Consider the following 17,497-nt stretch of genomic DNA (forward strand, 5'->3'; position numbering starts at 1 on the left):
TCAGTGAGAAATGAAATTCTCAGCTCATTAAATGGTTTTCATTCACTGAACAAATATACATTGATTACCCAGTTACTCTAACCATTGGTCTACGTAAAAGGATACAACAGAGAACAAAGCATTAAAGAGCACTGTGGAGCTTATCATTTTAGTGGCAGAAGGAAAATATCTACCAAGAAAAATATCAGTAGTAAGTGTTGTCATGGAATGATATGAGGAATCTATTGTTACATTTTTAAAAGCAGGTATTTCTAAAATAAGCTAATTTGTCTTTAAAGAAAAAGTGGGAGGCCGGACACAGTGGCTCATGCCTGTAATTCTAGCTACTTGAGAGGCTGAGGTGGGAAGGATCCCTTCAGCCCAAGAAGTTGAGGCTTCAGAGAGCTGTGATTGCACCACTGCACTGCACTCCAGCCTGGGAAAAGAAAAAAGAAAAGAAAGGAAAGAACAAGTGAAAAATTGGGGGTGTGTTTGTATATACATAGAAAAATGTCCAGAAGCAGGACATCAATACATAACAATAGTTAACTAACAATAGTTAGTGTTACGAGATCTTTTACTCTCTGCTCATTTTAATATAGCTTGAACTGTTCACAAGCAAGTATGAATTTTTATTGCTTTTTCTGATCATAAGACATGGGGAAGGTGCAGATTAAGTTTAAAAAAAGAGACAGATCATTAACACCAAACATTTCTGAATAATTAGGAAATGCCACAGGACTCAAGAGTATAAAGTCAGTGACCTTGATAATACAATTTTTTTAGTAAAAAGCAATAGGAAAAAAAGCTGTAAAGGGTTAAAGAACAGGGTAGTAAAGTACTTAAGCATAATAAACAGGACAATTTATACAAAAAATTTAACAGTTGAAGATAGTAACTAGATGAGGAAACTGTACAAAACAAGCGCTTTAAAAGAGATATTCAGAAGAAATGTAGAAATGAAGTAAGGCCCACCATAGCGCCTTACTTTTCATAACTGATGAGGTTATCTATTGAAAGGAAGAAGCATGAGGGCTTGAGGGAATAGAGACTGGAATAGCTGTTGTGAAGAGTGCATTACACCAAAAAGAGTTAAGTTTTTATCTACTGATCCTGTTGCTCTGTGTAAGTTAGTGCCAAAATGGGTCTTAGGATATACTGATTACATGGACTAGTTTTTCAAACAGGGCTGCAAAAGCAATTTAATGAGTCACTATCAAAGTATTTTTGTTAACAAAAATAGAAAACATGAGAGTTTATCACAAGTAGTTTCAGTTATATAATCTATGTATGTGTTTTATTCACTCACCTATATATACATATGTATGCACTGGGTCATGATGTAAAGTATTTCTAATTATGGGTTTGAAAGCCACAATTACAGAAAACAGCCAAACATGGTGGCGTGCACCTGTAATCCCAGCTACTTGGGAGGCTGAGGTAGGAGAATTGTTGGAACCTGGGAGGTGGAGGGTGCAGTGAGCCAAGATTGTGCCACTGCACTCCAGCGTGGGTGCCAGAGTGAGACTCCGTCTCAACAAAAAAAAAAAAAAAAAGAGAGAGAGAGTCAATGTAAAAGGACATCAAAGCCACTGCCACAAAGCCCCTGCACTTGATTCTACTGGCAGCCACTTGCCACTTGATTCCTTGTTAAGTTAGCTTTCCCACGTCACTTACTTTTGATTGGTTACATTCACTAAAAAGCTTCATAATAGCTGACTGGAATCCTCACCATGAAAAACCGACTTAGACCCTCTAAATTGTTTTCAATCTCTAAAATGTCAACCAAATTCAACTAAAAGAGTAGCCCTAAAAATTTAAAGCACACAATTTTCACTCTATCTGAAAATGGCCTTGCCCACTCTGAAGCAACCATGGCATTTCTGAGTTTCTCTCCTATCTGTGGACCCCTCTTCTTCTATTTTACCTGTGGAAATTCTACCTGCCCCTCCCCTCTTTTTCTTTTTTTAGTTTTTTTTTTTTTTTGGAGATGGAGTCTTGTTCTGTCACCCAGGCTGGAGTGCAGTGGCGTGATCTTGGCTCACTGCAAGCTCTGCCTCCCGGGTTGAAGAGATTCTCCTGCCTCAGCCTCCCAAGTACCTAGGATTACAAGCGCACGCCACCACGTCCTGCTAATTTTTGTATCTTTAGTAGAGATGGGGTTTCACTATGTTGGCCAGGCTGGTCTTGAACTCCTGACCTTCTGAGCCACCGCACCTGGCCTACCTGCTTTTTTTTTTTTTTGATGCTTAACTAACTAGTACCCAACTTGTGCGTGCAAACTTCTACCGAGCAGCCAAGTTAGCAAAGGGAAAGCCCAAAACCCATACAGTAGAATAACACTGTAGACTACACATTAACATGTCACATATCCACTATTTTTCAAATATAGAAAGATGTGACTGTGGCCAGGCAAGGTGGCTCACGCCTGTAATCCCAGCACTTTGGGAGGCTGAGGCGGGCAGATCACTTGAGGTCAGGAGTTCGAAAACAACCTGACCAATATGGTGAAACCCCATCTCTACTAAAAATGCAAAAATTAGCCAGGCGTGGTGGCAGGTGCCTGTAATCCCATCTACTCAGGAGGCTGAAGCAGGAGAATGGCTTGAGCCTGGGAGGCAGAGGTTGCAATGAGCCAATATTGTGCCACTGCACTCCAGCCTGGGCCACAAAGCAAGACTTTTGTCTCCAAAAATAATAATAATAAATAAATAAATAAAATAAAATTTAAAAAGGCATCAATTAATTCAAAATATCTTCCATTACATATTATCTTCATCACAGATACTATAGTATAATTACTACCATGATATTAAAAAGAGGTATGTAGGCCGGGCACGGTGGCTCACACCTGTAATCCCAGCACTTTGGGAGGCTGAGGCGGGTAGATCATGAGGTCAGGAGTTCAAGACCAGCATGGCCGAGATGGTGAAATCCCGTCTCTACTAAAAACTACAAAAATTAGCCAGGCATGGTGACAGGTGCCCATAATCCCAGCTACTCAGGAAGCTGAGGTAGGAGAATCACTTGAACCCAGGCGGCGGAGGTTGCAGTGAGCAACAGAGTCAGACTCTGTTTTCAAAATAAAAAAGAGAGAGATGTAACCAGCAGTTTCACATTTGAAAGTGTTTAAAAACCCAGGCCTAGTTCAATTTTTTTCCATGAGGCCTCCATTACTGTTTTTGAGTTAAATTATAAAAATCTTACAAGGATCAAATCCTACCATACTGCCATATTTATTTTATGTAAATAATGTGCTGTATGCTGCCGTCTGAAATTTGCTCAACATTGTTCTATTAATCTATAGTCCTGTTGTACCTGTCTCTTGTCCATTCATTCTATCCGCCACAGTTCACTATTATTCTACGATAGTCAGAATCACATAGTCATGTGATCACTGACTTGGCTGTGCTCCGTGGGCACTGCTTTTCTGCCAGGTCCTGGAGTTGTCACCCCTTTTGCCTCTCAGCCTCCCATGGGCACAATGGAGGAGAAGGATGAGAAAGCATGGGTGCTGCTGGCCCTTCTGTGGCCTCCAGTCGCCTGGCTATGACTTTTGATGCTGTTATTGATGTGCTTCCTTGGCTTCAGCAACTATTTTTGCTATAATAATCCTGCTGCCCTTCAGACTCAGGATAAACGGAATAGGCAGGTGAACACCATGAAATTCATGCTGCTATATGCCTGGTATTCTTGGCCCAATGTAGTTTTGTGTTTCTTTGGTGGCTTTTTAAAAGACCGAGTATTTGGAATATGATGGGGCACAATTACTTTTAGCTGTTTTATTTGCATTGGACAGGTTGTTTTGTTCTGGGTGGAATATTTAATGTTTTTTGGCTGATGGAATTTGAAAGATTTGTGTTTGGATTGGTGGGGAGTGCTCAGCAGTTGCCCAGGATACATATGCTGTCAGCTGGTTTAAAGACAAAGAATTAAACCTGGTGTCTGGACTCCAACAATTTAGCATGGCTAGAATTGGAAGTACAGTAAACATGAACTTCGTGAGTTGGCTGTATTCTAAGATTGAAGCTTCGTGGGGGTTCTGCTGGTCACACAACCCCCGGGGTCACACTTAAGATTGGGGGTATAAAATGTATTCTTTCACTAATCTGTGCCTTCCTTGGCTCTTGCTTACTTAGATGTGAGAGCAGAGAGAATCCTTCATAAAGAACAACAACAAAAAAAGGGGGGGGGGGAGGAAGTTTTTAAATTAACTGATGTAAAGGATTTCTCCTTACCCCTGTGGCTCATATTTATCATCTGTGTCTGCTATTGTGTTGCCATGTTCCCTTTTATTGGACTTGGGAAAGTTTTCTTTACAGAAAAATTTGGATTTTCTTTCCAGGCAGCAAGTGCAATGAACAGTGTTGTATATGTCGTATCAGCTCCCACATCCCAGTATTTGGGCTCCCAGTGGATGACACGCGGAAGAACAACATCTGGGTTCTGCGTGTGGTCGCAGCCACTCTTGTGTCCCACATGATGCTGGCCTTTATCATGTGGAGCCCTTGGGTTGCTGTGTCTTCTGGGAATCTCCTATTCATTGCTTGCCTGTGCATTATGGCCAAGAGTGGCATCTGTAGTTCCTGAATATCAACTGGGAACTGCATATGGCTTCACGCACTCCATTCAGAATCTTGGGGTGGCCATCATTTCCATCACTGCTGGGATGGATGATACTGGACACTGGGGGATATTTGTTTTTAGAAGTTTTCTTCATTGCCTGTGATTCTATGTGACTTTTATCTGTGGTCTTACTCTATTTTGTGAATCATGCCCAGGGTGAGGACCTAAATTATTCCACAAGACAAAGGGAAGAAATAAAATTTTCCCATACTTAATAAGTTTAAATGACTGTGTCATGAGAATGGGCTCTGCACATCACTGGTTTGAAAATCTCCATTTTTAAAAATTTAGAGTTTAGTCATGAGAAAAAAAATAATGGAATGGCAAGTTGTATTTATATCCAAATACACCTATTTCAAAGTGTATTTGTGAGAACTATTTTAGCCTGTGTCTTCTGTGTTGTGTGTTGCTGAAGAATTCTACAAAAGGCCAATCAACAATGAAAGGTTTAGAAAACTGCTCTGGAACATCCAGGTGAACTTCAGAAAAGAACAGTGAAAACAGAAAAACACGGAAGCTTCTTTTGAGATTGTCTTCATTAAGTATGTGTCTAAGGGATACAGCCTTTTCTTTATCTTACAGCAGGAAAAAAAAAACGGCATTGTCACAGACATTCCCTTTCCTGGTAGGGGCATAATGCTAGAAAACATGTGAAGATATTTGTATGAAGTCTCTTTCTGCTCACAACCAGTAGCTTGTGCTCTGCTCTGCGGTTATGTGGACTGCTGAGCAGTGACCCTTCTGAGTTGATTTTTCTGTTACTGAGGCCCCTAATCTCTTAGGGACACAATATTATAGTACAAACAGTCTGTACAGTTTTTCATATAGTCTAATTAGTAACTACAAAGTGTCCTTCGAATTATAATTGACATTTACAAAAATAAATAATAAAACCGCAAAGGGGGAAAAAATAATTTTTTTTCTTTGCTATTATAAGCAATAGAACATGGAACGTTTGAAATATTTCCTAAGCATAGAGTTTTTACCCTACAAATGAAACTGCTAAGACCAAATTTAAGTAATTGTTCAAAGTCACTCAACTAAGAAGAGTGGTAGAGTTAGAGAGCTAACCAAAGGCAGTCCCCAAAGTCCATGTTCTTGAACACAACGTGATAAACCACATGGCATTACCACTGATCATTCCATTTCCAAGCAATGTAGGCACTAGGTTCATTCCCTCCAGAACTTCATTACAGAAGAGATGGCTTCTGCCTCTATGTCTCACACAGGACTGGAAAATAATTTATAACTGGAATAGAATTTTGCAACTGTAAAGGAATGTAATTCAGAGTTTTGGTTAACTGATTCTTCATTTTCTATATCTACCCAAGGCAATACTACAAAACACATAATCTTAAGATTCTCCAGATTTTTCATATCATTGCCAGTGCTTAAAAACAAAATAAATAAAGAAGACATACTCCTTGAACAGACCAGCCACTGGTGATGCAAGGAAAAGAGAGATAAACGTTATACAGTCATCATTCATTAATAATTTATAAAATGTTATAATGATACAGTGATATCCAGGTTTCTTAGACTTTCTGGTTTTGTTTGTTTGTTTAAGACAGGGTCTAGCTCTGTTGCCCAAGCTAGAGTGCAGTAGCGTAATCTTGGCTCACTGCAGCCTCCACCTCCTGGGCTCAAGCGATCCTCCCACCTCAGCTTCCTGACTGCAGGCATGCATCACCATGCTTGACTTATTTTTGTATTTTTTTTTGGTAGAGACAGGGTTTTGCCATGTAGCCGAAGCTGGTCTCCAACGTCTGAGCTCAAGCGATCCACCCTTGGCCTCCCAAAGTGTAGGGATTATAGACGTGAGCCACTGTATCCACCCTAAACTTCCGTACTACAAACCTATTGCCACTTCTACCTGAAATTTTAATTTCTGTGGATATGAGTGGTTATCCATACTGCTTGATAATCAGTCTGAAAACAGTTGGTATACCACACCAGTTTCAGAATGTACATTTCATAGAAAGGCCTTAGAGACTACTGCACTGGAAAGACTCATTAATAAAAATAAAAATGTAATGCTATATAAATATGAGTATGACTGAATTAAGACTTGCGGCAACTATAGGAGTCTCAAAGTAATCCTTGAACGTACCAGTTATCAATCACATAGACTGAAAAGAGAGTGGAGCGCCCTCTAGTGACTACATGGGGGCTAATGATGGCACAGAGAGATAATCACAGCAGCTTTTACAGAATTTTGGTACAGTATTTCTATTATCTATAAAGTGGTGAATTAATTACTTAGGTCTGGGTACCATCTGAGCCTATACTAATTTATTTTCAATCCTATAACACCCCTCCCCCCAGCACAAGCCTCTACTTCCCTTCACAGGCAGTTATTTATACATAAGGTGTATATATTCACTTCCAATAGCGCTCTTCAAACAATTCCAAGATGGCCTCTACTCTCTCCATTCCACTGAAATAATTACATGAACCTCACTACTTTCTGCTAAGAAGTTTTTTAAGTTTTTAAGTTTTTTTTTTTTTTTTTTAGACAGAGTTCTGCTCTCGTTGCCCAGGCTGGAGTGGGTGACACGATCCCGGCTCACTGCAACCTCTGCCTCCTGGATTCAAGCGATTCTCCTGCCTCAGCCTCCCGAGTAGCTGGGATTACAGGCATATGCCACCTCACATGGCTAAATTTTTTGTATTTTTAGTAGAGACAGGGTTTCTCCATGTTGGTCAGGCTGGTCTCCAACTCTCGACCTCAGGTGATCCTGCCCACCTCGGCCTCGTGAGCCACTACGCCCGGCCGACAACAAATATTTTTTAAGCATTCTATGAAGTACATGGTTCTTGGTAGCATTCTAAAAGGCTTACTTCTAACAAACCTTTCTTCATTCCCCTGTACCTTCCTTTGCCTTTCTCAGGTCCTGCCCTAGGAACATGCTCTCTCTTTCCTGAGCAAAGGCTAGTGATCTCAGGAAGGCCTAGTCCAGAAGTGACCACCAGTATTCTCAGCAGCATATAATACACACTCCAGCGGAGCTGCCAGAAATACTGCTGTGATTCACATCTCAATTCAACAGCCAACACTTTTAAAAATGTACACCAAAGACCAGAGACGGTTTTGTTTTCTTTTTTGAGACGGAGTCTCGCTCTGTCACCAGGCTGGAGTGCAGTGGCGTGATCTTGGCTCACTGCAACCTCCACCTCCCGGATTCAAGCGATTCTCCTGCCTCAGCCTCCTGAGCAGCTGGGACTACAGGCGCCCGCCATCATGCCCAGCTAATTTTTGTATTTTTAGTAGAGACAGGGTTTCACCATGTTGGCCAGGCTGGTCTTGAACTCCTGACCACAGGTGATCCACGCGCCTCAGCCTCCCAAAGTGTTGGGATTACAGGCGTGAGCCAACGCACCACGCCAGCAGATGCATCTTACAAAACAATACATACTAGTAAATTTAAGTTAGTCTGCAAACACTCAGAGCAGAAAAGAAGACTGTGGTCTTTGCATCTAGAAATGTACGACATGAAATATTTTTAAAGTTCTATTTCTCTTCTTCTACTGCTCTTTCACACCACTATATTGTTGTCTATCCTTAAGCCATTGGTTTAACAATTAATAGTCAGTTAATAGATTATCATAGAGTATAACAATAACTTTCAATAAACTAGGAGAAAGTGACCATTAGTTTAGTTTGGGATAAGAACACCTAGATTCTAACCAGTATTCGGTGGGGACTCAAGTAGAGAACCATGAAAAGAGACGATCTTGAAAGTTCTCCTTAGCCTTCTTAAAACACTGATGTGTACAATACATTCTCAATTAAAATGTCCAAAAAATATATAACTCTTCTGCCTCCTGAGTTCAAGTGATTCTCCTGCCTCAGCCTCCCGGGTAGCTGGGACTACAGGCATGCCACCATGCCCAGCTAATTTTCATATTTTTAGTAGAGATGGGGTTTCACCATGTTGGCCAAGCTGGTATCAAACTCCTGACCTCTCAGGTGACCCGCCCACCTCAGCCTCCTAAAGTGCTGGGATTGCAGGCATGAGCCACTGCGCCCGGCCTGAAACTATTATTTTTAATAGCAATAGGTCTTAGACATTAGAGCTTCAAGCAAAACACAAAAACTCTTCCATGATCAAATTCAGTACAAAGGATACTGAATACAGCCATTTCTCCTGCTCCTTAAAAAATAATTTCATGTCAGTTTGCCAAAATATTTGTGGTTTTGCTTTGTTTTGTTTTGAGATGGAGTCTCACTCTGTCACCCAGGCTGGAGTGCAATGGCGTGGTCTCAGCTCACTACAATCTCTGCCTCCTGAGTTCAAGTGATTCTCCTGCCTCAGCCTCCTGAGTAGCTGGGACTACAGGTGCATGCCACCACACCCGGCTAACTTTTGTATTTTTAGTAGAGATGGGGTTTCACTACATTGGCCAGGCTGGTCTCAAACTCCTGACCTCATGATCGGCCCACCTTGGCCTCCCAGAGTGCTGGGATTACAGGCGTGAGCCACCGCGCCCAGCCTGCCAAAATAGTTTTTAATTCAGTGTATTAAAAGAGCTCCATTTTGAAGATGTCAGTTCCATCATACTTACTAAAGTGTATCTGGAGGGCCAATAATAAGGACTTCCCATCGGTAGAGATCATTGTCATCTATTAAACCTGCAGAAAAGCCTTCCACTGGATTTTTGTTGAGTTCTGTGGAAAAAGAAAAGTTTAATCAATACATTTAAGCACATAATTTGCATCCAATAGATAAATTACAGAACTTGAGTGTACATGTTTTATGTAAGTTTTAAACCATTAGATAGATATACCTTGCCAGGCAAAATGCTACTTGATGGCCAAAACATTTTCATGCCTATACTGTAAGAAAGCCCTGGGTAAAGCAAACTATCCAGAAGATCAACTTCTACTGGTATCCAGCCAGGCTCCTGTCATTCTAGGTGGCCCTACAGTGGTCTTTTAAGGAAGCTTGTTAAAATGCAGATATCCAGGCCCGTCCCCCAGAGATTCTCATTGAGAGGGAGCCCTGGAAATCAAATCATGTTGGCAATTCTTATGCTGCTGTCTTTAGGGTATACTTTCAGAGTGTCTAATCATACCTTTTCATTGGAATGTAATGAGCTTAATAACTTTCATTTATACTAACATTTGTACACCTATTTGACCTGTCCCTGTAGTCTTGGGGACCTGCTTCTACAGTTGGTGCTCCTGTGTGCCCATCCATCTCTGAGCACAAGGAGAGCAGGGGCCCCATATGTCTTGTCTGTATATGTCGACCCTCTGAGAGCCACAGCTTCTGGGACAGAGGAGCAGCTTAAGAGTAACACCTGGAGCATACAGAATGGCTGCAGCATCGTGAGGTTCTCCTCCTCTAAAGAGAGTGCTGTGGCATGGAGAAAGGATGACAGGGTGGGAAACAAGAGAGGCGAGGAACTGGCAAGGTGGGGGCACACAGGCCAAGACAGGGACCTTAAGGAGCAGGTGAGCAGGGGTACAGAGCCCAGAGTGTTTCCAGAGACACCAGACTTAATAAAGTACTGGCCTCCTGATGGTGAGCAGATCATGTGAGAAATTTTTAAACAACTTTAATGAGGTATAACTGACATTCAGTGAACTGCACATACTTAAATTATACAATTTGGCCGGGCGTGGTAGCTCACACCTGTAATCCCAGCACTTTGGGAGGCCGAGGCAGGTGGACCATCTGAGGTCGAGAGTTTGAGACCAGCCTGACCAACATGGAGAAACGCCGTCTCTACTAAAAATACAAAATTAGCCGGGCGTAGTGGCACATGCCTGTAATCCCAGTTACTCGGGAGGCCGAGGCAGAAAAACTGATTGAACCCAGGAGGCAGAGGTTGTGGTGAGCCAAGATCGCACCATTGCACTCCAGCCCGGGCAACAAGGGCAAAACTCTGTCTCAAAAAATATATAAATAAATAAATAAAAATTAAAAAATTAGCTGGGTATGGTGGTGTGTGCCTGTAATCCCAGTTACTCAGAAGGCTAAGGCAGGAGAACTGCTTGAACCCAGGAGGCAAATGTTGCATTGAGCCAAGATCACGCCATTGCACTCCAGCCTGGGTAACAGAGCAAGACTCCATCTCAAAAAGAAAAAAAAAACACACACACACAATTTAATAAGTACTGATATACACCAGAGGAACCAACATAACAACAATCACAATAGTGAATGCATGTATCAATCACCCACACAATTATCACATTTTACCGGCCAGTGGAACTGAGTACTCATTGGCTCAAATTGGAAAGTGTGGACAAAGAACACGCAGGAGTAGAGTGGTTTGAAAAGGACTTGCTGGGAGTCTCAACAGGTGTGTAATTCTCGTATACCACCTGCCATCATTCTCAAGCAGCTTTGTCTAATGATGAAAGGCAGTATAATATAACTCAAAGTGCTACAAAGGACTGAACCAATGTTTAGGTAACTGAGGAGATATTAATTTTTGGGGTAATCAAGAGATGGTATTATTTCAACAACTACGATTTAACAACATGCCAGCAAAATAGGAGAAAGCCAATAGTGAAAATTTATATTTAGGCAGGGCGTGGTGGCTCACACCTGTAATCTCAACGCTTTCAGGAGGCCAAGGCGGGTGGATCACTCGAGGTCAGGAGTTCAAGACCAGCCTGGCCAACATGGTGAAACCCTGCCTTTAGTAAAAATACAAAAATTGGCCGGGCATGGAGGCGGACATCTGTAATCCCAGCTACTCAGGAGGCTGAGACAGGAGGATCACTTGAACTGGAAGGCAAAGGCTGCAGTGAGCCAAGACCATGCCACTGTATTCCAGCCTGGGTGACAATGCAAGACTCCATCTCAAAAATAAAAATAAAAAATTTATGTTTAAACATGAAGTGCTTCTTTTCTTGAAATGTGAGGGGAGATTTTTATAAGTCTAACATTTTTGCATAACAGGCAAGCTAGACTTTTACAAATAGTTAAAATCAGCTCTGTATTTCAAAACACAAGAAATGTACTTTTACTTTAAAGTGGCTAATCTAAAATACTTTTTAAAGATATTGAAAGTGCAAACACATTAAGAAGGGAACAGCATTTTCACTGTTATTTTGTTTATGCACGCATATGTGTACTGAGCACCAACTATGTTGCAGACATTCTATTAAAAAACAGAAAGTCCCACTTTCCTGTCAACTGAGGGACAGAGTGCAGCACACACAAATGCACTGTGAGGAGTTATTTTCTACATGACTGATCTCATTTCCAACCTTTTTCTAGAGAAACACCATTACATTACTCGGACCATTTTCTACAACACTGTACACAAGAGTCTTGTGAAAGATTCTATAATATATCCAGAAATTACCTAGTTGTTGCATTTTCCACCAGAAGTCCAGGGTTTATAAACATAGGTGAGTAAGCTCTGAAATTAGTATACATGGTGAAAATTACCCTTGAAAATTTCCTTACACTTTCCATAAAGCATATTATTGCTTCCTACTCTTGTCAAAACCCCCAAGTTCTTGAAATCTTTTGCCCATTCTTTCCATGCATTTCTTCTACAGGCATAATTGTGTCCTTTGCTTGTTCCATGTAAGTAATACAAAAGCAATGTTGAAAAATGTCCAATGTCTCACTTTTGTCATGGCTTCAGCCCCAAGCATGAATCTTCCTAGGTCTAGATGCATGAATATTTAACAGGCTTAATCCATTTAAAGTGATAGAACCTTACCATCCCTTCATGAATGCTTCCTTCAAGGTATCTATCACTACTAGCCCCCTCCATGAAGTCTTCCCTAAATAATTTATCAAGTAATCTTTTGGCTTCTGCTAAATTCCTATTAATTGTACTTTCAGTCTATCTACATCTTCTGGCACTTGACCAACATCGGCTCCTGATCCCCAGAGAAGTAAACAGGCAATTACAATGTGCTCCAACAACAGTACAAGAATTTGAGGGCACACAAAAAAGAAGGGCACATAACATAATCATGAAGAATAAGAAAAGGCTTCTAAAAAGAAAAGAAATAAAGGATTTGGGTGAGGAAATTCAAGGTTTAGAATCTGAACCTCTACTTTAGGTAGAGGAGCATGTACAAAAACTTGAAATAGGGCAATCAGTATGTGACTGGAACGGCGGGGGGGAGGGGAGCAGCTGAAACTAAACAGAATGTCAAAAGCTGGACAGCAAAGGGCCTTTGTAAGCCCTGCATGCTTGGACTTTATCCAGAGGGCAATGATAAGCCTTTGAAGGGTGGTTCTTTTTTCTTTTTCTTTTAAACAATGGAGTGACCTCATGAGATTTACATTTGCAAAAACCAATCTTGTAGTATGTAGAAGATTGTTTAAAAAGGCATGATGAGAACAAAGAAACAAAAAGCAAGCAATTCAAGTAATCTTGAAAAGTGTACCTCGAGTATATAGTAGTCGAAACAATGAAGAAAACAAGGATATTTAGGAGAGAATCAATCAACCTAACCTGGTGATGTTAAAGAAGTGGGGCTTAAAGTAGTAAGTCAAAAATGACATGAGCTGGGCGTGGTGGCTCACCGCTGTAATCCCAAAACTTTGGGAGGCTGAGGTGGGCAGATCGTTTGAGCCCAGGAGTTTGATGCCAGCCTGGGCAACATGGCAAACCCCTGTCTCTACCAAAAAAAAAGAAACAAAAAAGTACAAAAATTAGCCAGGCAAGGTGATGTGCACCTACAGTCCCAGCTACTTGGGGAGGCTGAGGTGGGAAGATGACTTGAGCCCAGGAGGCGGAGGTTGCAGTGACCTCAGATGACACCAGGGCACTCCAGCCTGGGCAACAGAGCCAGACCCCGTGTCAGTTTAAAAAATAATTTTTTTAAAAAAAAGGAGAATGACATATGATTAAAAAGTTGAGCAGAGTTACCATATGACGCAGCAATTCCACTTCTAGGTATATACCCTAACATCTGTCCACACAGCAAGTTGTACATGAATGTTTGTAGTAGCATTTGCTGTAATAATCAAAAGGCAGAAACTCAAATGTCCATCGACAAATGAATAAACTGCAGTATATACATACAATGAAATACTATTCAGCCATAGAAAGAAATGAAGTACTAATATATGAAGCTCAATAACATCAGGCTAAGTTAAAGAAGCAGACATATAAAGTCACATGTTATATGACTTATTTTATATGATATATCCAGAAGAGGCAAATCCAGAGAGACAGAAAGTAGATTAGACAATGAGGGAAGGGAGAAAGGGGGCGTAATTACTTAAGGGGTATAGGGATGGCGATTTAACGGTGTGATGAGAACGTCTGAAAGCTAGATCGAGCTGGTGGCTGGCTGCACAACATCGTGAATACACTAAACACCATTGAGTGGTACACTTTAACACCGTTACCTATAATGTCAATTCTCCCCCCGCCCTTTTTTTTAACACCAGATTTCTGTGCAAGGGTAGAAATCTGTTCATTCACTGAAATAAGAAACATAGGAGGAGGTTTGTCAAGAGAGGGGAAGAAATGGTGTTGGGCTTGGTAATAAATGCCTTTTGTTAGGGACAAAAAATACATTGCTTTAAAAAGAAATCTACTGGGCACGGTGGCTCCCGCCTGTAATCCTGACACTTTGGGATGCCAAGGCGGGTGGATCATCTGAGGTGAGGAGTTCGAGACCAGCCTGGCTAACACGGTGAAACCTCATCTCCACTAAAAATACAAAAATTAGCCGGGTGGTGGTGGGCGCCTGTAGTCCCAGCTACTTGGGAGGCAGGAGAATCGCTTGAACCGAGGAGGCGGAGGTCGCCGAGATCGTGCCACTGCACTCCAGCCTGGGCAATAGAGTGAAACTCCGACTCAAAAAAAAGAAAGAAAAAAAAATCTGAGCTGACAATAGAGACTTCAGGGTTATCAGAACATGGCTGATCACTGAGGTTGTAAGTTGATGCATCACCCAAGGATAAGCATTAACATAAACTGCAGGGGATGTAACCCAATGAATTCTAGAAAACATTAACAACTGAGAAACAAAAAACAGGAGGCGGCACAAGGTAAACTGAGAAAGGTAAGCCAGTGAAATAGGGAGGCTGAGGCGGGCGGATCACGAGGTCAAGAGATCGAGACCATCCTGGCTAACATGGTGAAACCCGTCTCTACTAAAAACACAAAAAATTAGCTGGGCGTGGTGGCGGGCGCCTGTAGTCCCAGCTACTCAGGAGGCTGAGGCAGGAGAATGGCGTGAACCTGGGAGGCGCAGCTTGCAGTGAGCCAAGATCGCGCCACTGCACTCCAGCCTGCGCGATAGAGCAAGACTCCATCTCAAAAAAAAAAAAAAAAGCCAAGAAAACATTTTATTAAAGCCAAAGGAGATGCATTTAAAGGAGAAACTATCCAATGATGATAAACACATACAGCTCAGGGAAGAAGGGGTCTATATTCAGTCCACTGGATTCAATTAAAAAAAAAAAAAAAAAGGCCGCAGTTGCCCTCGGCATAAGCAGTGTCAGTGTGAAGGTAAGGTGGAATCCATGCAGGCAACGCTGAGTGGACAAAGAGAAGATGAAGTGGAAAAACCCAAGTGGAAATTTTTTCTAAAAGTTTGACAGTAGATGGAAAAGTGTAGTAGTCACGGGTAAATGAAATTCAAGCAAGTTTTATTTTAATGGAAAAGGCTGAAAGATGTTAAAACATCCTATCTGTGTTTAAATGTTGATACGGATACCTCACACTACATTCAAATCCAGACAGATTACAGATATAAACAAAGAGGTATAAAACCTAACTAAAAGAAAACATAGAATAGTGTTTTTTCACATCAACTTGAGTGGAGGTGGTCCTCCTATGCAGGACACAAAACTCAACAGTCAAATAATACTACACAAAATACTTTAAGGTTAGTACAGCAATAAAGTCTAAATACAAATGACTGGGAAAGAATATTGGCAAAATAGGGAGAAGTTTAAAATTCCTAATACAAACAGAGCTTCTGTAAATCAAAAGGGGAACTAAAACCAAAAAGTGACCATGCTTGACCTTCTACTTATACTCCTAAGGTATTAGGAGTTTTGAGAATGCCAAAGATGAAGATAACATCTTTTCTGAATGCTATCTAGAGATACAATTAAGAGTTGGAAAGGGCTAGAAAGACCCCTCTTTCTCACAAAAGTCATGACTGCTAAAACACAAAAGTTTATAGTTCTAAAGGAGGCAAAACTAACCAATAGTATTACAAATCAGGACGATGGTTATTTCTCTCTCTCTCTTTTGGAGCGGGAAGTGAGAGTAGTATCTGGGAAGAGGCATGGAATGGACTTCTGGTGTACTGGTAGAGGCATGCCATCCGTAATATGTATGTACTTTCCTGTCAATGTTATACTTCAATTTTTAAAACTCAGTAAATCCTGGAGTATCCGGTGACTGTTAAATGGGAGTTATGCTTCCATGCTATGAATCTGGAAATCACTGTGGGCCAGAGTGGTCTACCAGCCATGAATAAAAAGGAAACCCAGGGACAAGGCAGTGTCCTTGAGACTAATGACTTCTATGTGTTAAGTCATGGAAAATAATGCATGAGCAGACTTGCTAAGATAGAGGCATTACCAAGAATAAGACTAAAAAAGAACAGAAAGAGCATATGAAAAGTAAAAACGCTGCATTTCTGAATCGGAATTGGATGAATATAAAATGACATTGCTTTCAAATACATAGTTCTCAGATCTGTCCACTGAAAAGGTCTAGAAAAAATGAACAGCCCAGTAGTGCCCAGAATGTGGTTTCTAAATATGAATTTATCACTAAAACGGACCAGGGCTCTTCAGAGAAATGGCTGACTCCAGGTCTAGAGCAAGAAATGTTAGGTTCATCTCACACATAGCAGACAAAAAGGAAGCTATCAAGTAATACTATGGTATTGTGAAAAGGACTCAAGAGCCAGCTTGAAGAGGCCTCCACTGGTCAAATATGGGACAATCTGAGTGTCAATAAAGTTAGTAACAACGAATACTTGAAATATGCAAGTTTAAATCCATGAGTTTATAACCGTGAAATCAAAAACAAAAAACTAATGTATCACTACTACAGGATGCTGGTAAACCATTTTGATATGCTGAAAACCAATTTTAAAAAGCAAAAGAATCAACATTTAGTGTGATCTTTTTTATTACACAAATTATATTGCCAAGTAATCAAAATAGTAATTACTATTTGATCAAATGAGGTTTCTCTCTATAAAAATACTCCAGCTAAAAAATGAAAAATAACTGAAACATTGGCCATTTTATCATTTAATCCAGGCATTTTAAAAGACAACCAGATATTACAGTCTCCTGAAAAATGAACAAACCACCACATATGAAGTAATCTCACCTCACAAACCTAACCTGTTTGAGCCCCTAACTACAATAACTAATTCACAAAGAACAGAAACAGAGAAACATGTTCAAGGACATCCCTGGGACACAATTAGCAAGATCTACTCTGCAGGATATTCTAAAGAACAAGACCTAGAATCTTCAGCAAATATACTGCAACGAGCACAAAAGAGAGAAATGAATTCAAACTTTTTTTAAATTTATGACGATTATGACACAAATGAAAATGTGAAGAGTAATGAGACATTAGACAATATCCAGAAATTGTTGTTTCCTTTTTGAGTTTGGCAGTGGTGTTGTGCTGGGGGTTTTCCTACCATTTTTAGAGATACATACTGAAATATTTACAGACAAATGATCATGTTTAGAATGTACTTCACAGTCATTAGGGAGAGGGCTAAGATAGGTGAAACGAGGCTGACCATGACCTAATCACTTCAGGGGCTGGGGGAGTACATGGAAGCCCATTATACCTATCTGTCTACTTTGATATTATTAGGCATTTAAAATTTTCCTCAAAAGATTTTTTTAATCTAAAAAAAAGTTTAATATAGCCTAAAATAATGTTTTCAGTATTGTCGATC

The 17,497-nt window shown here is 40.7% G+C and overlaps 1 protein-coding gene and 1 pseudogene across 3 annotated transcripts in view; one reads left to right on the forward strand and one right to left on the reverse strand.

Moving 5' to 3' along the window:
* Window positions 1–17,497, reverse strand: part of UBE2G1 (ubiquitin conjugating enzyme E2 G1) — a 96,360-nt gene that overhangs the window by 26,504 nt on the left and 52,359 nt on the right. For all 3 annotated transcript variants that reach the window (XM_004058312.5, XM_063700526.1, XM_063700525.1), the window contains exon 2: window positions 9,172–9,274. In XM_004058312.5, the coding sequence (XP_004058360.1) occupies window positions 9,172–9,274 (103 nt within the window). The remainder of the gene's footprint in view (window positions 1–9,171; window positions 9,275–17,497) is intronic.
* LOC109023775 (major facilitator superfamily domain-containing protein 1-like) lies at window positions 3,383–4,820 on the forward strand (annotated as a pseudogene).

This window comes from Gorilla gorilla, chromosome 19 (genome assembly GCF_029281585.2).
Source record: "Gorilla gorilla gorilla isolate KB3781 chromosome 19, NHGRI_mGorGor1-v2.1_pri, whole genome shotgun sequence".
NCBI classification, from domain to species: Eukaryota; Metazoa; Chordata; class Mammalia; order Primates; family Hominidae; genus Gorilla; species Gorilla gorilla.